Source organism: Pteronotus mesoamericanus, unplaced genomic scaffold, assembly GCF_021234165.1.
Source record: "Pteronotus mesoamericanus isolate MK-2021 breed Mesoamerican mustached bat unplaced genomic scaffold, CSHL_Meso_final scaffold_137, whole genome shotgun sequence".
NCBI classification, from domain to species: Eukaryota; Metazoa; Chordata; class Mammalia; order Chiroptera; family Mormoopidae; genus Pteronotus; species Pteronotus mesoamericanus.
The window spans coordinates 2024956-2052608 of NW_026555306.1; the positions used below are offsets into that span (position 1 = coordinate 2024956).

Here is a 27653-nt window from a genome sequence, read left to right on the forward strand (position 1 = left end):
TGGCATACAGGACAGAGATCAATCCTAACAGGGTTACAACCAAATTCATATCATTTCAGACAGCAAATTTCCTTGATGTTCCGCATTTCAAATAGTATTTATCTACCTGAAGTGATTATATTAAGGTTACTTGCAGTCCTCCAAATACATGTTTTCTTAGGGGGTGAGTGAGCTTAATAAATTTCAATACACACTTTGTCAGTTAGCAAAAAGTACTGAGCACCTCCATTGAGTTAGGCAATGTGATGGCTTTATATACTTAGCAATGACTGAAGCTCCTTTCCTTAAGCTTTCATTCAAGTGGATAAGGATTTAGGCATGCTCATCATTGTACTTTTGTTAAATTCCAAACTATGCTCTTATCTTTTACAAGCCCTAGTGCAACTAGTTAAGTCATGTGCAATGACTGATAACTACATTTCTGACAAAATCCCTCATGGAACAGCTCGTTAGGTGGCTGTGTAGTCTCCTGACTACTGTGAATGCTGAAGTTGGGTTGAAACATCACATTTTCACTGAAAAATTTTTTTTCTACTATGAGAAATCTAGTAAATGGAAAAATTCAGCTCCTGTTTGAAGACATCAAAATAAAATTAAAAACCATTTTACAGCACTCCATTTCTGTATGAATTCTCTGATGGACAATCCTTGCTATACTCCTCACTCTTATAGAATTTATCACTATGGACTCTCTGATGAATTAGAAGACCTGAGCTCCAACGGAAACCCTTACCACATGCATCACATTTATATGGTTTCTCTCCTGTGTGGACTCTCTGATGAGCCTGAAGGTTTGATCTCTGACTGAAGCCCTTCCCACACAACTCACATTTATATGGTTTTTCCCCAGTGTGGACTCTGTGATGGGCCTGAAGACTTGAAAACCCACTGAAACCCTTGCCACATTGCTCACATTTATAGGGCCTCCCTTCTGCATGGACCCTCTGATGTGCTTGAAGGCGTGAACTCTCACTGAAGCGCTTTGTGCACACCTCACATTTGTATGGTTTCCCGCCTGTGTGGACCCTGCGATGTGCTTCAAGGCGTGACCTCTGACTAAAGCCCTTCCCACACATCTCACATTTATAGGGTTTCACTCTGGTGTGGACTCTCTGATGACCCTGCAGATATGCTTTCTGACTGAAGCCCTTCCCACATACCTCACATATGTATGGTCTCTCACCAGTGTGGACACTCTGATGGCTTTGAAGGTATGATCTCTGACTGAAGCTCTTACCACACTCATCGCATTGGTATGGCTTCTCTCCTGTGTGAACTCGCTGATGGGCCAAAAGAGTTGAGGCCTTACTGAAGCCCTTATCACATTCTCCACATTTATAGGGTTTCTCTCCTGTGTGAACCCTCTGATGAATTTGAAGATTAAAGCTCCAACTGAATCCCTTTCCACATTCCTCACATGTATAGGGTTTTTCTCCAGTGTGGACTCTCTGATGGCCTTGAAGGTGTGAACTCCTACTGAAGCCCTTCCCACACTCCTCACACTTGTATGGTTTCTCTCCAGTGTGAACTCTCTGATGGCCCTGAAGGTATGAATTGCGACTGAAGCCTCTCCCACATGCTTCACATTTGTATGGTTTTTCTCCAGTGTGGACTCTCTGATGGGCTTGAAGGTATGAACTCCGACTGAATCCCTTATCACACTCCTCACATTTATAAGGTTTCTCTCCTGTGTGGACTCTCTGATGGACATTAAAAACTGATCTATGACTGAAGCCTTTACCACAAGCATTGCATTTGTACGGCTTCTCTCCAGTGTGGACTATCTGATGATCTTTAAGTTCTGAACTCCAACTGAAGCCACTTCCACATTCCTTATAGGGTTTCTCGCCAATGTGAATTTTCTGATGGCCTTGAAAATAAGAGTTTTGGCTGAAGCTATTAACACATGAATGTTTATATGGTTGTTCCCTAGAGTGGACTATCTGATGGTTCTGAATATGTGAGAGCAGACTGAAGCCATTGCCATGTTCCTCAGAATTACAGGGAATCTCTTCCATGTGAACTCTCTGCTGAATGTTAAGATTTGAGCTACAAAAAAAACCTTTCTGACATCCCACATCTGTGTAAAGTTTGTCTTCAGTGTGGATTTTATGATGAACTTGCAGATGAGAACTCTGATTAAAGACATTCCCATTTGCCTTACATTTGTGGGGTTCCTCCTGAGTACTAACCCTAAAAATGCTACTGAGGTCTAAGGTATGACTGAAGGCTTTCTCATAACTATAGAATGTCTTTCCTGTGTGAACAACTTCATGCTTGTTATGAGATAAGCACTGACTCAAGTTCTCACCATAGTCACATTTACACGGCATCTCCTCTGTATGTTCTCTCTGTTGGGATTGCAGATGTGAACTCTCAAAAACACAATCATCTCCTCTATGAACATTTTGATGTTTATGAAGAGCTGAATGATGACTATAGTCCTTTCCACAAGGACTGTATGTACAGGGCTCCCCTTCTAACTGTTGATGTACCTCGGAGCTGAAGTCATCAATGATGGCCTTTCTGGACCCATTACACGGACAGGGTTTTTGCCCTGTTTGAATTATGTCTTGTTTATGCAAGGAAACATTCAGGATGTCTTTTCCACAATCATGGCAGCTGTAGTTTTTTTCTATTGTGTGTACTCTCAGATTATCATTGTGACGTGAGATCCAACTGACGTCACACTTAGAGAAATTATTTCTTATGGAGCTTTGTTGACATCTGCACTGATAATTACGTGACTCTAGCAAATACATTTTCCTCCAAGAATGCTGGGCTCTCCAAGATGAAAATTCTTGATTTTTTATGTAATCAGAACCATTCCCTATGTGAGTCAATATATAACTTCCATCTTCAGAAATCTGAATTGGTATTCCTGCTGAAGCCTGGCAGGGGGAATCCCCTTGTTTTTGCAACTTAGAAATATTTCCTTGAAAATTTTTTATGGAATCTTGACACCTGGTTAACCCGCCTGTACCTTGTTGCCAGGTCTGCAAAGAGGTCAGCTCTTTGGGAGAAAGGTAGCTTAATCCTACTTCTTGAATAGTCTCCATATTATGTTGGTTCTCAGTTCCTATAAGGACACAGAGAATTTAGATATGTACACAGTGAATGCTTTTATTCAGAGATTTCAAGATTTTCCACTTCGGTTATGACATGAACCTTCAACAAACTAGAGAAATATTCATGTCGCTACCTATAATGACACTTAGAAAATGGCTCTTCTTTGGCTACATCAGGAATATAAGTATCAATAGAGCTCATAAAATCGGGGCTATCTGCATGCTTCAAAATCAGGGCTTTGCAACACATACTGGACATTGAATGTGGCGGCCTTGTTCAAAGGCTTGGTAAAACCATACACGTCATGCGTTGCTTGGAGATGCCAAGGAGAAAACAGAAGGGGATAGTCTCAAATTAGAAAAAATATTGTTTCAAGTGGAGAAACACTTTTTATCCTGATAATAACTTTTTCTTTTTTCTTCTGGCACCTGGGCATGGTAATGTTTTAGTTTGTTTGTAAGATTGTGTGTTAAATTCTGTGCAGACAATGATAAACACAGACCTTTAATGGACATTTGAGGCACCGTATGGTTTACATCTAATGAGCTATTTATCTTCATTATAATTGTAAGTTCTAAGTCACTGTAAGCCTTATCAGCTTTAAGTACTTTCATAAGATATGTCACAATTACCAAGGGCCACGGTGCAGATCAGGATGTGAAACACTGAGACAGAATCCAATTCCAAAGACATCAGGAAAAAACAGACGCTGAGGGAGGTAAGCAGAGCCAAATTTCATGGCACCTATAGGTGTCCTTTGAGGCAATTATGAACATTGATGTTGGCTTGCGTCATCTTATTGGAAAGTTACTTTCACGTCCAGGGAATGTGAGTTACCAAAAGAGTGGAAGACAAGCATGTGTGGGTAGAAATGGCTTTTCACTTCATTATTAAAGCTCAGATTATAAGCAGACAGCAGAGCTTCATAATCCAGTGAGAATATCCTTCCTGAGAATGACTGGTTCAACAGGGTTAAAGTAATAACATGTGCTCTCCTAACACTTGGCAGCACATTAGTTTTCTACATCGCCCAGAAGAGAAAGCAGTAGGCGTTATTTTTTCCATAACATATTACCTTCAAACATTATCATTCTTCTCTATTTGTGTCTGTTTCTCCACACTGGAATGTATTATCCACAAGGACAAACACTTTGTTTTGTGCACGGTATTACCCTCACTGCCTACAACACTCCTACTGAATAGTAGCTGTGCAATAAACAGTTCATAGACTTAGTCATTCTCACTGGACTAAAAGGTCATGTATATGTAAGTTATTTTTCATGGGAAAAGAAACAGTGATGGCAATTTAGCAGCAAAGCTGTAAGGCCATATGTGAGGTAAGGCTACTCTCAGGGTATCCTATCACGTGCTGATGAGAAAAGCAAAGGTCACAGGAATCTCTTGTGGATTGGGTCTTTTTAATTTTTAAAATAACCTTGAGGTTGGTATATTTTTTGTCATTCATAATCTTACCTGTAGCTCCACCCTACTGTCAACTTAAAAAATGGAAAAGGCCACACTGATGACTGAGTGACATCACACTCTGACACTACCCTGCACTGACTGCAGGGTAACACGGCTAATCTGTAAGATCTCAGTACTTTTTTTAAAAGGTTTTATTTATTAATTTTTAGAGAGGGGAAGGGAGGGAGAAAGAGAGGGAGAGAAACATCAATGTGTGGCTGCCAATCACAAGCCCCCTACCAGGGGACCTGGCCCACAACCCAGGCATGTGCTCTGACTGGGAATCGGACCGGTGACCCTTTGAATCGCAGGCCAGCACTCAATACACTGAGCTACACCAGCCAGGGCAGATCTCAGTACGTTAAAAAATATTTAGTAATTTATCTGGCTTCTCAAAAGTGAATCTTCAATTATTACATTAATATTTTACCATGTAAAGGTTAAATGAGGCATGTTATAGGAGGCATACTGGATAAAGTAAACAGCTTATATTTAAGAAGTCTGGGCTTTAAGCTAGAATTAATCATAATGCTTATAGCTTTGTTTTGGTGCCATCAAAAACACTCAGTATTCATCTCTGAAGATACAATTTAGTAAGTTGTGTTTTTTGGAACTGATGAGGTGGCTTAAGGACCCGAAAGCAGCTTGCTAGTCAACTTACAAAGCGACTGTTTCAATACAAATTTATACAAAATTTATGACATAAGAATCTCTCAAATATATAAAAGAGATTAAAGTTTCTTTCTGACCAATGGTTTTAACATTAAAGGCATAGAGGGGGAAAAAAGTGATTTCAGTTAGTTTCAGCCTCTTGTGGGAAAGATCACATATTTAACAACATTAACTTTAATTTCCTTTAGTCAATACTGCATAAAGAAACACCTTGTCCTTTCCTTCCCATATCTCAACACTTAAGTTCTATTTTAATATCAGCAGTAGAGTACTGATGAGAAACTGTGTTAAATCAAATTTATAAAAAAATTTCATTTGATGAAAAAAATATGCACTGCAAAAAAGCACTGAAAAACCTTACCTGAAGTAAGAATTTACTTCATCTTCTTTGTAATCCATCCTTACAGTTTGAGAAAGTTAACCATTCCAGCATCTTACATTAACTCACTCAATAACAAAGTTGTTGTATTTATCATAAAAACTAAATCTTTAAATTTAATAGTTAACCATAATGAATTAAGAGAAAAATCTGTTTATATTTTCCTTTTCTCTTCTCCTTTAATAAAGAATACTCAAGAATATCAACTCAGAATATTGAATGTAAACTGTAATTGAAAAAAATGTTTTTAAATAAAATAAAAATAACAGAATTATCAACTCAGGCAACCCAGGCTGATATTACTCTGCTTTGTTAATATGCTTTAGATCGGTGATTTTCAACCTTTTCATCTCATGGCATACATAAACTAATTACTATAATTCTGCAGGCCGCCAAAAAATGTATTTTTGCTGATCTGACAAAAAACAGGTATAATTTTGATTCATTCAACTGGATGATGATTGTTGTGTTGGTTGTTGTCATTTTTGTATTTGACAATCTAAGGGAAAAAGAGGTCAGTGCCTGTGAGTAAATAGTCAGATATTTCATGTTTTAAAATTTCTTGTGGCACACCACTGAAAATTGCTTTTTTCGACAGTAGGAGAAGTTAAGGCATTTTCTGGACAGATGATACAGTAACAATGCTTTGATTACAAATATTTATGCTGCTGTGTGGGCTACTCTCTTAACCACAGCTGAGGCTTATCCTTCTTTAACAGAATATATTTGACCTTTATTGACTTTTTGTCTGTTTCTACTTTTTTTCCTAACTGAATGAATTCTAAATTTATGATTATTCATTTAGTTTATTTAACAGATATAGGCCTATTGGTATTGTCTACTTCTTGTGGAAGTTTGGGGAAACTTGTGTCTTTCAAGGAACTGGTCCATTTCACCTAGGTTATTAAATCCATGGTCACAGAACCACCAGTCAAGATGGCAGCTTAGGTGAACACAGTACTCAAAACCTCCCAGAATCACTTCAAAAATGCAACTAAACTACAGAGCAACCATCATTCAGAACTGCCGAAAATCTAGCTGAATGAAAGTCCTACAACTACGGGTTTAAAGAAGAAGCCACATCGAGACTGGTAGGAAGGGCAGAGATATAAAAGGGCTGGTCCCATACCCACGTGTCGAAGTTTAAAATCGGGAGGGGTATCTTAGCTGCAGGGGTACTCCCTGAGGAAAGAAGGGTCCCAAGGGCAGGAAGACAAGTCCCCTTAACCTCTGGCTCTAAAACCCAGCGGGGACTGAGACTGAGGGAGACAGGGGGCCTCTGGAATCTCAGGCAATTCCTCTTAAAAGGCCTGTGCATGGACTTACCTAGACTCACTGCCACTTAACTCCAGCCCTGGGGCAGAAGTTTAAAGGAACAGGGACATATGAGGAAGAACTGAGTTGTCTGGCATCAGGCGAGTGATGGCAGAGGCCATTGGTCTTTTTCTGAGACCTCCCCACCACGCACACACACAGAGCCAACAGGTGGGCACCGCATCTGAGTCTCCATCAACCTCGGTCACACCGTTTGCCCTGCCCTAGTGATTCCCTGAGACCCCACCCCACTTAACTTGGGGGCCTACCCAAGGCATTTCCAGGGGCTTTTCCATACTCCTAACCTCTCTTGCCTTATGCTTCAGACTTTCCTAAAATCTCTCAAAGAACCAGCATCTGGCCTCAGGATACCTCTTACATCTTGCTAGGCAGCCCCAGGCCGGACACTAGTGGCAGCGCATCTTGGTACAAAGCTTGACCTCTTTTGGGCACCTCCAAGCCCAACACAAGTAGCAGCCATCTGTGGCTTGTGCCAGGAGGCCCAAGGCAGGGCACAGGCAGTGGCTGACTTTGCACCTCCCAGGAGACCCCACAGCCAGTGCAGCCAGTGGATAGCTTCAGACAATGACAGATTACAAAGCACTACTGTCCCGATGAGTGACACACTCAAGGGGCGGGCTCAGTGAGCACCAAAGCCCCACAGAAGCAAGTCCTGCTCCGTAGGGTCAACTCCTGCACAGCAGCTCCTTCACTGTAGTCGCAGCTGGTCCGTGCAGTTGACTGGCCTCGGAGGGGTCAATCCTTCCCACTGATGCCAACAGCAACAGGACCGTGTAACAGAGCCCACGCAGGGGTGCACCTGGAGCACCCAGCTCAGGTGACTGGGGAGATTGAGCCACTGGGCCCTACAAGACATCTACTCCATAAGGCCACTCTACCAAGCCCAGGAGATGTGGCAGCTCTATCTAATAAATACAAGCAAAATAGAGAAGCAGCCAAAATGCAGAGACAAGGAAGCAAGTCCCAAATAAAAGAAGAGGAGAAATCTCCAAAAAAAGAACTAAATGAAATGGACCAAGCAAACTACCAGATACAGAGTTCAAAATAATGGTTATAAGGGTGCTTAAGAAACTTCATGAGAACTTCAAGAGTATGAAAAAGGACATAGAAACCACACAAAAGAACCAGTTAGAAATGAAGGATACACTAACTAAAATGAAGAATAATTTACAGGGAATCAACAGCAGAGCAGATAACACTAAAAATCAAAATGGCAATTTGGAATATAAGAAAGCAAAAACCACCCAAACAAAATAGCAAAAAGAAAAAAGAGCCAAAAATATGAAGATAATGTAAAGAGCCTATGGGACAACTAAAAGCATACCAACATTTGCATCATGGGGGTGGTGGAAGAAGTGAGAGAACAAGAAACTGAAAAGCTATTCGAAAAAATAATGACAGAAAACTTCTCTTACCTGGTGAAGGAAACAGACACACAATTACAGGAAGTGTAACCAAAACAAGATGAACCCAAAAAGGTCAACGTCAAATCACATCATAATTAAAATGACAAAGGTTAAAGACAAAGAAACAAGCTTAAAAGCAGCAAGAGAAAAGCAGTTTGTTACCTATAAAAGAGCCCCCATAAGAATGATTTCTTAGCCCTGGGACTGAGTGCTGGCTTGTGAACCAAAGGGTTGCTGGTTTGATTCCCAGTCAGGGCACAGGCCTGGGTTGCAGGCCAGGTTCTCAGTTGGGGGCGCTCAAGAGGCAACCATATATTGATGTTTCTCTCCCTCTCTTTCTCTCTTCCCTCCCCTCTCTCTAAAAATAAATTTTTTTTAAAAAAAAAGACTGATTTCTTTAAAAAAACCTTTGCAGGTCAGAAGAGAGTGGCAAAGCGATGAAAAGTGGGGACCTACAGTCAAGGTTACTCTACCCAGCAAAGCTATCATTTAGAATTGAAGGATGGATAAAGGGCTTCCCAGACAAGAAAAAGCTAAAGGAGTTCATCACCACCAAAGCAGTATTACATGAAATGTTACAGGGTCTTCTTTAAGAAGAAAAAAAAGATAAGTGTGTACAACAATATGACAGTATCAACAACTGAATCTAAAAATCAAAATAAATGAACAAGAACAAAAAACAGACTCATACAGAGAATATTTTGACAATTGCTAAATGGGAGGGAGGTTGGGGAGATGGATGAGAAAGGTGAAGGAATTTAAAGTACAAAATGGTAGTTACAAAATAGTCATGGGGATGTAAAATACAGCATAGGGAATGTAGCCAATAATATTCTAATAACTACATATGGTGTCAGATGGGTATGAGGTTTATCAGGATGATCATTTAATGAGATATAGAATGTCTAATCATGGGTGTGTACACCTGAAAATAATACTGTATATCAACTGTAATTACAAATTAAAAATATTTGTGACCACAGAGTTTGTTCATAGTATTCCTTTATTATCCTTTTAAAGCCCATAGGTTCTAATGTAATGCTCCCTCTTTCATTTCTGATATTTGTAATTTGTATCCTCTTTTTTCTTAGTTAGCGTGGCTAAACTTTTCTATCAATTTTATTCATTTTTTCCAAGAACCAGTTTTTAGTTTTATTGATTCTCTATTTTCGCTTTCATTGATTTCTGCTCCAATTCTTATCCTTTTCATCTCCTTACTCTGGATTTAATTTGCTCTTCTTTTTCTAGTTTCCTATGGTGGGTGCTTAGATGGCTGATTTTAGTTCTTTTTTCTTTTCTATGCATTTAATGCTATGAATTTCTTCTAAGCACTGTTTTCATGGCATCCCACAAATTTTGATAAGTAAACAACTTATCAAAATAAGTAAACATCATTTTCATTTCACCCAAAATATTTTTTAATTTCTTGGGAAGTCTTCTTTGACCCATGTGTTATTTAGAAATGTGTTGTTTAATCTCCATGTATTTTGGGGTTTTCCAGTAATTTAATTTACTGATTTTTCGTTTAATCCCATTGCGGTCTTGGAGTTGACATTTATGACTTTATTCTTTTAAATTTGCTAAGGTGTGACTTAGGGCCCACATTTCGTGTGAACTTGGGAAGAAGAGTTTTCTTTTTCGAATTATCTACATTAACAATGGCTCCAATATCCAACTCCATGCCACAGAGCTATCATTTTAGGATTACTTTTAACTCAGTCCACAGGGAAAAATGTATAATGTTATAAAAACAAAAACAAGGTTATGTGGGGTGGGGGCAGAGAAACTCAGCTGTGTCTCTTTTTCACTGTAGAAAGTGACATTCAACTTGGGACAGAAAAGAAGGTCAGAGTAGAAGAAACATTACAAAGGATGTTTGGACTCATACAAATGTCCAACTTGAAAATTCTACTTCAAAATTATAGTTAGGTTAAGCGACTATATAGGTGTTAGAGGACGGGAGGAGGAAAGGAGAGGACAGAATGGGAAGATAAAGAGCTAGGCATATGAATAAGGAACTTAATTGCCAAGGCAAAAATGTCTCACCTGAAAATGCTGCGTGGGAAGGGTCAATCATAATGTTGGCATTGCCCATGTTTGGGACTTACTCTAGTTGACTGGTGATTCTTAATCTTTTAGGAATAATGGCTACCCACCTAAGAATAATCAAGGACACCTCAACAGTTAGAATTAGGACACGCATTCATCAGATGACAAACATTCTGGAGTCTCGTTCGATGAAACTGATTTGTTCTATACCTACTCGCCATCTCAGGGAGCATTTGTGACAGAGAAGACCATGTGCCTATTAACCAATCCATGCATTCAACTAGGCAGAGAGAAAAATCAAGCCAAGGAACCTGAAGCGGAAGCATAACTGACAAGTCTGATGGGCAGCAGTGAGGCGGTGCGGCCGGAACACAATGAATGAGCAGACAATAGTAGGAAAATATAGAAAGCCAGAGGGGGCCGAGGGGAGAGATGCCTTCAGGCCTAATAGTCACTAAGTACTTTAGATTTCACCATGTGTGAAATGAAAAGCCATTACAGTTGAACAGAAGTGATATGTTCTGACTCATGATTTAGAAGGGTCTCTTTGCTTGCTGGGTTACCGCGGGACAGTTCTCACCTGAACACCCATCTCTCCGAGTTTCTGTCTCCATCATCAAACACTTTTCCTCTTTCTCCAGCTGGAATATAAGGTCTGGTTTGAAGGGCTGATTCCCTGCAAAAAGGCAAGGAGAGAGAAATTTTTTAATTCTGAAGTCCAACTTCTCTTTTTCTTTTCTGAATCATGCTTTTGGTGTCCTGAGGATGCTTGAAAGATTTGCCCTATGTTTCCTTATAGAAGTTTCATAATTTTAGATTTACGTTAGATCTCTTATCTACTTTGAGATAATTTTTTGTGAGGCATAAGGCATACATATAGACCCATTTAGGTGTCCAAAGTTTCTACTCTGCCTGTTGAAAAGACTGCCTCTCCACTGAATTGTCCTGGCACCTGTAACACATCTAAAAGTTTCAGAATGGCTTCTTCCATGTATCACTATAAAAACAAACCCACTGAAAAAGTGTTGAGATTGCAATTCATTCTTTCCTCCCCCTCCCACTATTCCTAAAACTAAGGGTAAAGAGATACATACTGTGTTCCTTAGTTATCCTCCATGAGTCCTTTCTCTTCAATGTGGTTATGGTATCAATTTCAGGTACAGCTGAGTTCATTTGTTTAATTTTACTTTTTTTTTTAAGAGAGAGAAGGGAGGGTGAAAGGGAGAGAAACATCAATGTGTGAGATTCATTAATTGGTCGCCTCTCATATGCCCTCAGCTGGGGACCTGGCCTGCAACCCACATATCTGCCCTGACTGGGGATCAAACCGGCGACCTTTCAGTTCACGGGTCAGTGCTCAATCCACTGAGCTACACCAGCCAGGGCTATTTCATTTTACTTTCAGTTTTAGGTTATCGTTCCTTTGCACTCTAATTTAATTTTTATAATGTGCTGAACCAACACATTTTGAGAAGTCCAAACGAGATGGAAAGGTATATTCAAACAGGCGTCACTCCCTCCCACGTTCCTTCCACGCTGTTACTTCCACCCCTCATAAAAACTAACTCCGTGATTTTCTGATTAATCCTTTTGTTTCTTCTAGTTAAAGATAAGCGGAGATTCATATATTTACCTACTTCCTCTTCTTTCTTTCAGAAATCATAGTGTGCAATGCATGCTCTTTTGTACTTTGCTATCTCTAGGAAAAATTCTTAGAGGTGAATTGCTAGGAAAGGGTTAATACATCGTTTTGTTAGATATTGTCAAATTCCCCTCTTTGAGGGTTGCATCATTTAGCATTCCCACTTTCAATGTGTTAAAGTATTTTATTTCCTATGGCTTTGTCCAAAAAAAGTTAACATTTTCCCAATCCCATGGGTCAGAAATGGTATTTCAGCATACTTTCAATTAACCATCTCTTACTTTGAATAAAACTGAACATCTATTCATATGTAATATCCACATTTGTGTATGTGTATGACCGTGTGTGCGTACACGTACACACACACCCCTCCTAGCTCTATTCCCTGAGACCAAGAAACAAAACAACACACCGGCAATGACAATACTTAACATCCAGACCTTGAAGTTAAATACCATTCTCTAGTAGGAGAAATGGACGATTGCAGAGCTGGGGCGAAGTATTGGGTTGGCCAGAAACCTTGTTGGGTATTTTCTAGTGGCTCTAGCAGTGCTTAGTTGTCTTTAAGTCATTTGAAACAATTTTGTTAGATTGTTACAACGGATAGTGCATTTAAAAAACAGCTTATCAAAAGTGGTGAAGCTTTGTGTAGCCATTTTAATACTGAAGATGGAAGAAAATATGCAACATTTTTGGTATATTACGCTTTATTCTTTCAAGAAAGGTAAAAACGCAAAAAAAGATTTGTGCAGTGTATGGAGAAGGTGCTGTGACTGATCAAATGTGTCAAAAGTGGTTTGTGAAGTTTCATGCTGGAGATTTCTCACTGGATGATTCTCTAAGGTTGGGTAGACCAGCTGAAGTTGATAGTGATCAAATCGGGACATTAACCGAGAAAATTGACATTATACTGCACGTGAAATAGCAGATATACTCAAAATATCCAAATCAATAAAGTTATTGGTGAAAATGAAAAATGTGTCTTTTATTTTATGGAAAAATAATAAATGGACTTTTTGGCCTACCCAATAAAAGATGAGCATAAAATAAGGAAGTGCTAAAAAAAAATGTTGGGGCATATTACAAGGGCACAAGAGTCAGCTTAAAAAGGCTAGGTTTGGGACAATTTTAGCAGCAAATTACAGCAATAAATCATAAGCCATATTTTAAAAATTTCACAAACCCTTAGAAATAACAAATAAATGGGACAGGGTTTGCATATTGTAGAATGTCAAGTGCTGACTTCTAAACGTGAGGGAAGTACTAAGACAGAAAGTCATCATTTGTAACCATCACGGCAAAGATTGGATAAGGCAAGAATCATCACTGGATGCTAAATATTTGTGTGGTCTTAAAGAGTGTTTCATTATGCTCTGACTAGTGTGGCTCAGTGGGCTGGGCATTGTCCCACAAGCCAAAAGGATGCTGGTTAAATTCCTGGTCAGGGCACATGCCTGGGTTCCAGGGCAGATCCCCAGGTGGGGGCGTATGGGAAGCAACTGACCAGTGTTTTTTGCACATGCATGTTTCTCTCTTTCTCTCTCCCTTCCCTAAGAAAAAAATAAATGGAAAAATAATTTTTTTTTAAAAGTCTGCCTTGATTGCAAAGAGGAAAAACAGCAGTAATTTTATGGTGGAGAAATTGGACATCTTGACTGGGTGATCAAATTAGCATCACCCACGAGGGACAGACGGTGCACCTCTAGATGCAATGCCCTCAAATGGACACAGCGCTACCAGTGCAGAGTTCCAGCCAGAAAGGATCAGCTGGATCTAATTATGAGGAAATATTAGGAATGCTCTATTAAAATTGGGGGATGGGGTAACAATATCCTTCAAAAATGTCATCGTCATAGAAGATAAAGAAATGCTGCGGAAATGTTCCTAATTAAAGGAGGTTAAAGAGACACGGCAGTGAGACTAGATACTAGACTACATCTTGCTCTGGAGAAATATATGCCAGAAGGAATAGAATTGGCTCTGTTGATAAAATTAAAGTGTAAATGATAGAGTGAACAAAAGCATTACTTCTGCACTGGGGAAATGTAAGAAAATATTCTTCCTTCTACAAAATACACCATTCAGTAAAGAATGAACCTTGCCCCATCAGAGGTTTGGTCTCTGCCCTCAGCTCTCTGGAGGTGACGTCTAAGCCCTTGGAATGTCCTACGTGGTAAGAGACTCTTTTTTTACTCAAAGTCTTCGGCCATACCAGATGGCTTAACAATGTGGTTTACGGGGTGGGGGGGCTTTAGGCCACGTGCTATAAGCTTGCTTTCTGGTGGGACTGGAAACTAAGGACAGTCACAGAGGTGTCTAACCACATCTGCACGACCAAGCCCCACTAAAAGCTCTAGACACCAGAGCTCAGATGCAGTGCGCCATGTGTACTGTCACCCCGCGTTGCTGGGAAGTTAGTGCTGCCTGCGATTCCGCTGGAAGATGACAAGTGGAAGCTTGTGCGGAGACCCGCCTGGACACTGCCACAGGTGTCTCTTTCATTGGCTGGTTTTAACTCATTTCCTTTCCATGTAATAAACTGTAACCATAAGTACAACGGCTTTCAGTGAGCCCTGGCTGGTGTAGCTCAGTGGACTGAGCACGGGCCTGTGAACCAAAAGGTTGCCAGTTTGATTCTCAGTCAGGGCACATTCCTGGGTTGCAGGCCAGATCTCCAATAGGGGGTGCTCAAGAGGCAACCACACACTGATGTTTCTCTCCGTCCCTTCCTCTCTCTCTAAAAATGAAAACTGGGACAACTGTAACAGAACAACCACAGCAACAATAAATAAATAAATAAATAAATAAAAACAGCTTTCACTGAGTTCTGAGTCTTTCTAGCTAATTATCAAGCCTCAGGATAGTCTTGGGGACCCCTGAACTTGCAATTGGTGTCTGAGGGAGTTTAGTCTTGGGGACTCCCAAACTGCATATATGCTGAAGTATCTCGAGAAAAAAGAAGGTGATGTAAGTACTTACCTTCAAATGGTTCAGAAAAAAAAATATTATGAATATACACACATTTTCTCATATATATACATAAATTATATGGAGAGAGAATATGAGTGTAAATGATAAAGGGATAAAATGTAATTATAGGTGAATCTGGGTAAAAGCTACATGGGTGTTCTTGTTCTATATTTTTACTTTTGTAAATATTCTAAGTTTAAAGTTATTTACAAACATATTGCTAAAGCAAAAAACAAACAAACAAAAAACACCCTGAAAATTCAAGTTAATAAACAGTTACTGACACACTGAGAAAAAAAAGATGGAACAACTAACTAAATTAATTTCATGACAAATCAATGGGGGCAGGACCACAATATGTTCCTTTGTAGTTCAAAGGACAGATTTGTACATGAACAGTGACATCAAAAATATCTTGTCTTTGCTCTGGCCGGTGTGGCTCAGTTGGTTGGGCATCACCTTGCAAAGCGCAGTGCTGCCAGTCAGGGCACATGCCTGGGTTTTGAGATCGGTCCCCCACTGGGGTGCAAACAAGAGGCAACCCATTGATGTTTCTTTCTTACATGGACGTTCCCTTCTCTCTCTTTCTCCCTCCCTTCCCCCCCCCCTACAAATAAATAAAATCTTAAACAAAAAAAATCTTGTCTTTGTTGCACAGGGATTACTAGAACTCTTAGATGCTCAAGCTCAGGGAATGATTTCAGGGGTCGTGGAGCTTCCAACAGCTGAGCACACAAAGACTCCCAAGAGGCTGACGCTGAGTTACAGAGGGCGCCTGTGCTCACCCAGTGACACCAGGTTCCAGAAGTTCTCCAGCATCACGTCCCGGTACAGCTTCCTTTGGGACGGGTCCAGCAGCCCCAGCTCTTCCTCAGTGAAGACCACAGCCACATCCTTGAACATCACTGGCTCCTATGCCACCAAACACAGAGTATGTTTATGGAAAAGGGGCAGCTGTAAGAAAGTGTAAAGGATGTTGTTCTGGCTTCTGAGGCACCCGAGTCGCATTTAAGGAGCTGCCTTCTGTCTGCCTTCCACAATGCTAATTCCATCCACCAAAAAGGCTGCAAGAAAAGATACCCTTGTACTTTAAATTGCTACCTTTCGTTAGCACACCTGTAGGTAAGGCTCTGGAATTCTGCTGCATCATGGGCTGCTAATTACTTAAATTTTCTTAATAATGTCATTTGCTCCAGAAAAGATGCAGTTCTGACCACGTGTGATGAATCTCTTCTCCCTTTTACACACACACTCCACTTATTTGCCGAACTTAGAGGCTATCGGTCACCCTGACTGCTCACGCGCGGAGACCCTCCGCGGCCCGGCTACAGTGAGCAGCGTTACGGTGTCGTGGCGCAGGCCCAGTCCCGGAGTGTGACCTACCCCATGCCAGCTGTGTGACCCTGGACAAGCTCCTCATCCGCTCCTCATCTCTATGCTGATACATATACCGTAGGGTCCTGGTAATAAAATGAGTACCTATAGGTAAAGCACTTAGGAACAGCGCTTGGCACACCGTAAATACCCAGTAAATGTTACCATTGTTGTGATTATCATCATCATCATCTGTCATCCCATTTCAGGGCTGCGTGGTAATTCAAGGAGTTAACTGACCATACCCTGACCTAATGTAATAGTGCACGCTTACTTCGTTTTAGATTCTCTCTTATAAATAATGTTGAAAAGAAAATTCTTTCACAGAGAACTTAGTCCCTGAAAATCTGTTAATCATCTCCTTAAAATAAACCCCCAAAAAGTAGAAATAGTAACTTTGGAGAATAATAACCTTTAAAGTTTTGAAATCATAATGGCAGGTATTTCCTTCAAAAAGGCTTTTCCAACTTCTTCTTCCAGGAAGGTGTAAATTCCTAAACCTCTGTGCCCTGGCCAACACTGGACACAAATACTTTAAGAAAACCAAACCAAACCAAAAACAAACCCAAAAAACACTGACAGTGTCAGAAGTAAGTTTGGGAAGTAAAAAAGTTCCTTCAAATATTTTTCACAAAATTAATTAATAATGAAGATCATTCTCTTTCATTTACTTGCTAGTCACGATCATGTAATAACGTTAATTTGCTGTTAATATTTTTCATTCTACTTTGCTATTGTCTTGTAATTTTTGCTGTAGGGAAAGTTAAATTTTTGGATAAAGACCTGTTTAACACTGCATTTCTGGCTGGAGCTCCGAACATCAAAGTATGGTCTTTGAATGAGAATTCTGGATGGTTTTAGAATTTTCTGCCTCTCTTTACACCTGATCAGTATGCCCAATACTCTTGATCAGGATGGTAAATACTCTGGGAGTTGACCAGATACCTGACTTCTGTAAGAAGCTGAGCAGGACTTGAGTTTACACGAATCTCTATGTTCATGTTAACAGCGGAGATGATGCTAAGTGCCTCTCAGAGATGTGAATAATGTAATAAATGGAAAATGTCCACATCCTATAGTATGATTAAAGTTTTTAAATTAAGTACCTGCACTACTCTAATAAAATAATCTATGGATGGTGACACATACAAGGCACACAAATCAACACACACACAGAAAGCTTCAGGTCCGGGAAAGAGAGAATCTAGTCCTTTTGTGTGAAAATATCTAACACTAATTTTTTCTGAATCCAGCTTCATTCAGTATGATCCTGTGAGACAAAACCATTTTTAGGTGTATGTTTTACAAAGTATGTCAGGCACAAAAAACGCTTTGTTTTAGTTTTGGGTCCCTGGAACAGAAGGGCAAATTATATTAGAATTCTCTCAGAACTGCTTTTTTAGTAAAGCTCGAATGTAGGAAAACTGATGCTGCTGTGCAAAACTGCAAGAACCTCGAGAAGTGACAAGTTTGTGAATGGGGAAGAGCCGAAAAGTGGGGCGTACACCGGCCACTGAAAGAATCTTAGATGAAACAATTAAGGGCTATAATTTTAACTGAAAATAAAAGCCAATTCAAAATTGTGTCTATTATTGCAAGTACAGTTATGAATGCACATAAAAAATGGCCACAGGAAAAAACTGGTGATTTGTAAGACGAGTAGTGTGTGGGTTTTTCATTTTTTAAATTGCTGTCTCTTAATAAAGTGATAAAAAAATACTAAAAGTAAATTTTTTTTAAAAGATGAAACACAAAGCATGTCATGTAAACCGTATTAAATGTCTGTCATTTTTTTATACTTGTCAAGGAAGAGAAAAAAGGTATCCACTTGCTGAGAAGTGAAATAACATGTTAAGTGACAGGAATAAAAATCCAACTCACCTGGAACTTGGTCATTTTCTCTTTCTTTTCTTAGGGAAAGGAAGAGACCTGAGAAAGCAGAAGGCAGACGATAAGAAAGAAGCCACGAGAAGAAGGGAAGAAGATCTCTGTGCAAATTGGAAAAGGGTGTCCCTCCCCGCAGGCAGACGCTGCCACACATGCCTCGGCAGGCAGAGTGGGCTGGACTCCAGCTGCCACCAGGCTCTCCTGGAGTGAGGGAGCCTCCACGGCTGGGCCCGGCAGTCCTCACTCACCCTATAGCTCCTGAGATGCTGATACTGGGAAATGTGGGAAAGGAGAGGGGGTGGAAGGTACTGGTTCAAGTGGACTCTGGCCCTGACAGGGGTGGCTCAGTGGGCCGGGTGTCATCCCGCAAAGCAAAAAGGTCCCTGGTTGATTCCCAGCAAAGCACATGTCTGGGTGGTAGGTTCCATGAAGACAACTGCTTGATGTTTCTCTCTCACATTGATGTTTCTCTCCCTCCTCTACCCTCTCTCTAAAAATAAATAAATAAACTCTTTTAAAAAAAGCAGACCCTGGTGACAATTCCTTTTGAAACCTGACATTGCTATATATTGGCACTGCTCTCCATGTTTACATACATGGTTGTATTGATAAACCTCCCTATGCTTCACTTCTGTGATCTACATTAGGCCAATAGCACCAACATTACAGGACTGTTGTGGAAGAATATGCATGAGTAGTGGAAAACTGCTGTAACACGTACCAACGTTTTCTATTATCTTGTAGCTGCAAAGAAGCAGATACTGTTGTACATCAAAAAATGTCCTTGCAGTTGTGTCTTTAAGACATCGAGGTGGCAGGGGTTACAGCTTCTTACTTAATAATTGGTGGCCTGGGTAATAACATACGTTCAGATTGAGACCACCTTCTGAAAGGTTTAAGCTGGGGACTATCCCTGCTGAAGCCGGAGGAGGCTCAGACAGCACATCCTCTTCCCGCACCGATATAGTGAAAGAGGCTCCCACAGTTCTCTCATCCGTGAAAAGTGCTGGCTCAGTGCTCGACTCTTGGGAGGATTTGGAGACTGGAAGTTTAATTTCTTTGGGTTCTTCCTCCAGATTATTCACTGTTCCCAACAGATATTTATTGTTATTTACCTTACATACTGTTCCCAGGCAACTGCAAGGTCATCTGTGAAAGAGAAAGAACTAAAACAAGGGCTAGTCCCGGGCTATGAATAAGGCAGAGCCTTTTAGCACCGCTGAGGTTTTCTGACCCTCTAGTAGAACACCCACCCCTCCCAGGTCCCTGCCCACAAGGCTACTGCTGGAGAATCCACAGAATGATGTGTCACTACCAAGAACAAGGATTAACTTGGCCTCATAATTAACCAGAGTTGAGTTTTCTTTCACTCACCCAATATTTACGGGTCACCTTCTAAAAGGGATACAATTCCCAGATCCGTGTTTGCTCAGAGCCTCATGTGGGAGACCAACTAGATAATCAGCAATTATACCACACCGATAGATGCCAGGGTGGAGTTCAAGCTGGGTCCTCGGGAGAACATAGAAGGGGCCCCCAAACCCAGAGTGGGTAAGGGAGGGAGCTGGATGAGCTCAGTGGAGAAAATGTGGCTCAGCCTTAGCCCTGGAGGATGACAGAGCTGTACTAGCCAGGAAGAGCAACCTTGCACTTTGTGCTGACAGAAACATATGACATGGTCCCATGGTCACAACAGAACTTTCAGTGTATAAAAAGACAGACCTAAGAAACAAAGAGCCCCAAGACTCAGGTAAGTCAAACTGTGTTGTGAGAAAACAAATTTCATCACCATCCCTCTTCAGAGTGGAACAACGTTCTTGTGTCCCTTAGCTTTCTCAAGTACATACCATTCTCCAAGATGCAAAGACTGATCACATTAGAGTAGCTGCTAAAGTCTCCCTTTCTTGGTCTTGGATATAAACAACGCCTGATCATCCATTTTTGGCAGTTATGACAATAAATCAATCACTATCATACTGACTCAATGCTGGGGATTTGCTTTAAAATACTGAAACATGAAAATTTGGAGGGGAGGCATTGCTACAAGATAGGCAAATGTTAACAAGGGTTGAATTTGGGTAATGATTACATAGGGGTTCATTATTTTATTTATTACATTTGGCTATGATTATAAATTTCCATAGAAAAAAAATTAAGGGGAAAATAAAACCTATGATAACTATTTTGTAAAAACTTAAGGAAAAATCAAAAAATAAACCTATGGAATAGGAAAACATTAAAATATTACTATTATCTCTGTATCTTGTGGTCATGGGCAATTAAATTTTTTTCCTTATATTCATGTATTTTCTTAATTCTTTACAATATGCAATCAATTCTTTAATCAGAATTTGAACTATAAATATTTCAAATAAAGTGCAATTAAATTGCAAGTGTCTAAAAAAATCTTATCAAAAACTCAAAGCTCACAAACATAGCTTTCATGGTCCTCTATAAAAGTCCAAAACATGCCTCTAAGACAACAGATTGAAACTGTCTAAATTAAAATCACAGCTCAATGTCTTACTAGCTATGTAATTTAGGATAAACAACTTAAGCTCTGTGTATCAGTTCCTCATCTTTAACATGAGAATAACAGCACCCCTGACCTCCATGGGCTCTGGTGAGGATTAAATGTTAATTCATAAAAAACTTCTAGAATAATATTTAGCACTCAATGATTAAGCACTATCGTTATTATTCATGCCCAAGTACTCGCCATCCCTTCCCGCATTATTCAACAAATAGCATGGCATCTTCGAAGCAGAAGAATCTGCCAATGGGTGAAGGAAATATCTCCTCCCCAAAGAGATAAAAGAGGAAGAAATGTGCTTAATCCCACTCAGGTAAGGCTCCGACGCCAGGAGCGAAAGGGTCACTCCCACCCCCACGCAGTCTTTTTCGAGGAGTCAAAGCTGCAAAGGAGAGGAGGCTTTGAGAAGTTAGATCTTCATGAGAACTCCCGCATACACTACAGTGGACATCCCAGACAACAGCCAGGCGTGACCCTCTCCCAAATTAAAGTGAAAAGTAGTATTAGAAATCCACGTACTGCCCCGCTTCCTTCAGCGATGAGCCAAGGACCAGGGAGCCAGTCTGACCCCATCCCGGGTGCACAGAAGCTTTCAGGGAACTGAGTGTTTCTCCAGAAACTACAAAGTGCTAGCAACAAGAGACGTATTTGTTCCACATGCCAGGCTCGAAGCCTTTTATTTCTATATTCTCATTTAACTCTCAAAATATCTCTATTAGGTAGACACTAACACCAGTTTAAATAAGAAGAAACAGGCAGAGACATTAAGATGCTCTCCAAATGTTATACTGTTAGGAAGCGGCATTGCTGGCCTGTGGTCGGGAAAAGGATTGTGCAAGTACAGAATCCTGGAGACCCTGAATCCCAGCGCTGTATGACCGTGGCGGGGCCCTAAGCTGGAGATGCACCCACCGCCCCACAGTCCCGCAGGCTCATTCAAAGGGAGCCCAAGCGCCCCTCGCCGCAGGAGGACTCTTTTCCTCAAGGTCCACGGCTGCTCACTACCGGCCCACAGCAAGGCGAAGAAAGGTCAGTGTGGGCACGGGGAGCGGGACACCGCGAGTAACGGGCTCACCTTTCCGAGAGGAATGAAGGCCGCGGCCTCGACTAACTGGGACGGAAGTGACTCTGTCTACAGAGACCCCCTAGACTACGCTTCCCAGAATTCCTGACGGGAGCAGGGACACAGCCTCAGTCTCCTGGAGCGGAAGTTATCCAACTACAGTGTTCCCGAACTACACTTCCCAGAATTCCCGGGCACTCTCAGCGCTTTCCTAGGGCGGAAGTGCCGGCTGCTACTCCGAGAGTCTGGATTGTATTTCACAGCGAGGGGATCCGGAACAAATTCCGTAACCCCGCCTTTCTGGAGCCGAAATGCTTCAAACGTGGAGTTCTATTGTATACTTACTTGTGTATTTTCTCCAAGCAATCGTGCTTTAAAGGCGGCTTTTGGGGAATGTAATTGTCTCACCGTGTGGCTCTTCTGGACTACCCTTACTGAATCTCCTGCGGGGCAGCCCTTTCCTCAAGGCTGCCCTTTTTCTTTTGGATGGTCTGTATTTGGATAGTCGTCATTCTCTTTAGGAGAGTCAGTCTGAATTCCATACTGTTGAACGAGCTTGGCCACCCTCTTTTCTCTAATTTTTTTTTTTTCTTCCTTCAAACATGGCCGGGGAGCAGAGGGTGGTGTGGGTAGGAAGGTTAGATGCAACAAAATGAGCAAATATTGATGAGTGTTAAAGCTTGGTGATGATTCTGTGAGGAAACGTTATCCCATTCTTAGAGCATTTGGCCACACCGGAAGTTCACAAAGTAAAAAGCAAAGAAGGAAAAAATAAAAGACCTATGACAACTCTTTTGTAAAATGTCGGTAAACAAACATAAAAATATGAAAAAAATACATTAAAATGTTAACAGTTGTTACCTGTACATCCTGGGAATATGAATTCAACATTTTCTTCAAGTTTCATATAGTCTCTTAATTATCTACAATACACAACCATTATTTCAATAATCAAAATATCAACTATTAGTTGAAATAAAATGCAACTAAATAATGGAAGATGCCTTAAGAAGCATATCAACAGCACAAAACTCACTAACATAGCTTTCATAGTCCTTTACCAATTATCACTTCCAAACCTGACAACAAGCATTAAAAAATGAGACTACAGTCCTGGCCACGGTGGCTCAGTTGGTTGGAGGGTTGTCCTGTGCCTGGAAAGGTTGAAGGTTGGATTCCCAGGGAGGGCACATACCCAGACTGCAGGTTGAATCCAGGGTCTGGGAGTGTGCAGGAGGCAGTGGATCCATGTTTCTGTCTCGTGTTTCTCATATCAATGTTTTTTCTCTCTCTCTCCCCCATCCCCTTTCTACTCTCTCTAAAAGCAATGAAATGGGGGAAAAAAATGTCCTTGGGTGAGAATAAAAAAAACTTTTTTTAAGAAAAGTGAGGCTAGGGACTGAGAATACTTTGGTTCAATCCTCAGCTCAGACTCAGTAATTGGATGACTTCTGGTAAGTGGCTTTCGCTGTGTCTCAATCTCCTGCTCTTTAAATAAGAAAATAACCCACCTCGATAAGCTGTTGTGAGGATTAAATGATTATTTATATAAAGTTCTTAAAATAGTACTACTTAGCACTAAATATTAACTATCACCATTACTATGCCCAAGTACTTCTCCCATCCACTCCCACATTTATTCAACAAACATTTGAACATGTAGCAGAACGTGCTCATTATAATTATTAATTGTAATAATTACAGATGAGAGATGACATAGGAGAGATGGTAAGTCTGACTCAGGTGAGGTTCTGGTGCTGGCAGCCAGACTCATTCCCTCCACATTCCTGCGGCCCTCTTCCAGAAGTCAGGGCTGGGGAAGCGAAGGAAGCTGAGAGAAATCCGAACTGTGGCTCCTTTCTGCATGAATCACAGAGGACATCCTCATATGCTAGCCTTGAGTGACACACACTTCCTGTCCCCACTTCCTAAAAGGAAAGAGAGAGAAGGGAAGGGAGAGCAGGAGAGCAAAAGGAAGCCAAGAATAGCCCGGATTCCTCCAGGGATTAGGAAAAACAGGGCCAGTAGCTCTGCAGGTGACACTCTGGTCCCTTCCTGGGCTCATACAAAGTTTCAGGTAACTGAGCATTACTCAAGAAATTATATAATATTAATGTATTAAAACAAACCCATCTTTACCACTTGTTTTAAATCTTTTATTTGTAACTATCTCATTTAATTCTCCAAATGACTCTATTAGGCAAGCTCTATCGTTCCCCTAATTTTATAAAAAAGGAATGCAAAGCACAGATGGCTTGTTACTTGCCCTATCTCACATCACTAGGAGGTGACAGAGGTGTCTGATCAGTCTCGGAGTAGGGGACAGGAAGCACAGAATAGAGGAGACCCTCAACCCGGCGACCAGCGGGCCGAACCCCAGCCTCTGCTGCTGGCTACAGATTCCCTTCCAGAAGGCCAAGCACATGCCGCAGCCGGCCCCGGGCCAAGCCCAGAAGCATTGCTGTCCCCCTCCTGATTCTTAAGGGTGAACGCCACTACCAAACTTCCCAGGAGCGGAAGTGGTTCTACCCACAGTTCTTTCATTACACTGCCAGAATTCTAGACCAGATAATTGTCACAGCCCCGCCCTCCTGCCGCTGTAAACTCACGGACTACACTTTCCAGAACCCTCAGGAAGAACTGTCAACGTCATTGCCTTCCTAGGGCGGAAGCTCGGCTACTGCCCTTAGAGGGTGCATTATATTTCACAGGATTCCAGAGTACAGCGCAAGCTTCTTACCCCATCCCCTTTGAGCGAAATGCCTCCAAAACCACTTGGTTCTAATCAATAATTATTTTCTACAGGAAGTGTCTCCATCCATGTGAATCCCCGGTTTGCAGGATCCTCTCCAGGTGGTGCTTCTCGGAGCCTTTCCCCTTCTTTCTTTTAGATCACTAGTTTCAGCCTGAATCAGTTCTCCTTTGCCGGTCGAGCTCAGCCTTTCAGTCCCTTTTTCTCATTTTTTTCCTTTCATATATGACACAACAAATATGAACGTCTAAAATCCCTTTTGTAGAAAAGAACAAAACCTGAAACGTGAAAGGAAACTGAGACATATGTTATAAAGGGGACGATGTGTGTAGGTTAAAAATGCAGACATTGAAATGGCATCACTGTAAGGGACATAGTATCTCAATTCTACTTTGATTGGATTTTCTACTTTATCCCATAAGCATTGGATGCATCTACAACCCTGAGAGTGTTTATGGCATTAACCATGCATTCCAACATACTAGAACCCACGAGAAAGTAAGGCAAGTTTTATTAAGACATAAAGCAAAAGCAGCAAAACTTTCAGTTTTTTTTAAAGGTTTTATTTATTTATTTTTAGAGAGAGGGAGAGGGAGAGAGAAAGAGAGGGAGAGAATCATCAATGTGGTTGCCTCTCATGCACCCGCTGCTGGGGACCCAGCCCACCACCCAGGCATGTGCCCTGGCTGGGAATCAAACCAGTGACCCTTAGGTTCGCGGGCTGGCACTCAATCCACTGAGCCACACCAGCTGGGGCTTTCAGCTCTACCTTGATATTAACTACTCATTACAAAATGCTGATCTTGAAGTGAATGAAAGGAGCTGCATGCATTGATTGGAGACATTGCTATAATATGAAGAGAAAAATATTGTGTAAAAATTTGAAATATCTTTTTGTTCAAGCAACACATAACCTACTTTTGCCTTACTCTTTACATTACAAATACAATAAAGTGTCTTAGGACTATGGAAACCAGTGAGACCACAATTTTTCTGCTAGGTGGATTGGGAAGGTTGGACTCAAATACAGAAAATCCAACAACAAAAGATATACAAAGGTTCTGCTTTCTAGATTTTCTTCTGGACAGGAACTAACATTTTTATACCTTTATATGTGAAAAATTTCAAACATATATAGAAGTACAGAAGAGAGTGGAATATACCATAGCCTCAATTCCTATATCCTAAATTCAACAATTATCAAAATTTGCCACATTTCCCTGACCTATCAATTCTATCTTCCCTTTTGTTACTGTAATGTTTTAAAGAAAAACCATGATGCTGAATTATTTTCCCCCTAAATATTTCCATTTTCTGGTATAACCACAATACAACTATCACACTAAAAAAATCGATGGTAATCTCTTAGTATTATTTCATACCTGAAAAAGTAACTCTTGAAATTTTACAGCCATCTCAAAAATGTCCATTTGTTGCATTTGTTTGTTGTCCCTTGTGTCTCTCAATCTAAACGAGTATCCCCTTCCATCCATGTTTAATTTATGACCTTGGCCCATTGAAGAAACCAGGTCATTTTTCAAGAAAGATGTCCTACATGTTGGTTCCCTCATGCTGTCATTTAACACCTTCTACAATTTCTCCTGTAGTTCTGGTAAACTATTGTACAATTTAGATTTCAAAGGAAGATTAGATTAAGGCTTATCATTTTTGATCACAATACTTCATAGGTGAGTTATTTTGGCCTTGTTCAACAGCACCAACTTTTCCTCAGTGAAGACCGCAAAACATCCTTGAATGTGACTGCTTCCTACATCAAAGACACTGTACTTCATGCATACAAATATCCATGAGAAGAACGATGTTGCAAGAGTTTAAAAGGAAGACAGGATTTTGAATGTTTTTCTCTTCTGTCCTCATATTACCAGTTTCATCCTATTAAACATCCATAGTCCTGCAAAGTATGCTGCAAGGAACATCCATGTCCATTTGATCTTGATCTTCAATCTGGGAACTACCATTGGATGAGTTCCTAGAATAGATACCCATAAATCTCAGGGACTACACATTGCACGATTAAAGTGGTACTGCTAGCACTGTCCTCCAAAACAACTTCTCTGATTAAGCCATCGGTATATCAGAACTATTTTCTCAAAATACATGCCATAAATTTTAGTGGTTTTTTCCCTTTCATAGCATATTTAAAATACTTCTACCATTTCACTTATCTGCTTCTCTGAGTTGTCTCTGTACCCCTAAAGCAGTGCTTCTTAGACAAGGTCATGAATAGTTATAGAATGTCTTATAATTTCTGAGTAACAACTGTGCAATAGATAATCTAGTAGTTACTTAAAAACAAAAACAGAGGTAAGTCCATATTCTTCATGTAATAACATCATCACTCTCACTTGCACTGCAGCTTTCTTTCTGAAGCAGCTAGTAGGCCAGGAAATATACTTTAACCTGAAGCCTTTGGTAACAGATACTATTGACTGGCTCACACAGTACCCATGCATAATCCTTTTTGCCCTGCATGTCTCTTCTACAAAACTAGGGAAAAAACAAGATACTCAATTTTTTAGTTTTTCTAAAGCTTAGAGGTTGTCATGGGGCACAATTTGAGCAATGAGACAAGTGTAAGTCTTTTATATATTCAAGAAAGAAAGGAAGGCCCTGGCTGAGTAGCTCAGTTGGTTAGAGCATTGTCCTCATATGCCAAGGTTGCAGGTTTGATCCCCAGTCAGAGCACAGACAAGGAGCAACCAATGAATGCACAAGTAAATGAAACAAAAAACTGATGTTTTTCTGCTTTTTTCCCTCCCCTCTAAAAATCAATAAATAAAAAAAGAAATAAGGGGAAAGACTTGGCTGGCATTGAGGATATGAGAACAAGGGAGATTGAAAGGGCAGTAGGATCAATTAATTGTAAAAATTGATAGAGGACAAAGTCAGGGTAAAACAGATCTGGAAAGACATGTTGGTCAGGGTGTGAGCCTTCAAATACAGGTTATGGAGGGATTGCAGCTGTTGGTCATTAAGATCTATAGTATGACCATAAAAATGATTGCCCCAGGTAGGATGTAAGACAAGATCACTGGAG

General features: G+C 40.7%; 1 protein-coding gene across 1 annotated transcript; it reads right to left on the reverse strand.

Moving 5' to 3' along the window:
* On the reverse strand, positions 1-21910 carry ZNF112 (zinc finger protein 112). Its single transcript, XM_054588583.1, has 5 exons — positions 21856-21910; positions 18242-18289; positions 15772-15898; positions 10955-11050; positions 1-3079 (listed from the first exon to the last, which is right to left on the reverse strand). The coding sequence occupies exons 2-5, from the start codon at positions 18254-18256 to the stop codon at positions 606-608; spliced, it is 2712 nt and encodes a 903-aa protein (XP_054444558.1). The 5' UTR covers positions 18257-18289; positions 21856-21910; the 3' UTR covers positions 1-605.
* Positions 21911-27653: the final 5743 nt, after the last annotated feature.

Coding starts and splice junctions, on each gene's coding strand:
- ZNF112 (XM_054588583.1), bottom strand. Junction 11,051..15,771: donor CTGGAACCTGGTGTCACTGG/GTGAGCACAGGC, acceptor GCCTTTTTGCAG/GGAATCAGCCCTTCAAACCA. Junction 3,080..10,954: donor TCGGAGAGATGGGTGTTCAG/GTGAGAACTGTC, acceptor GTGTCCTTATAG/GAACTGAGAACCAACATAAT.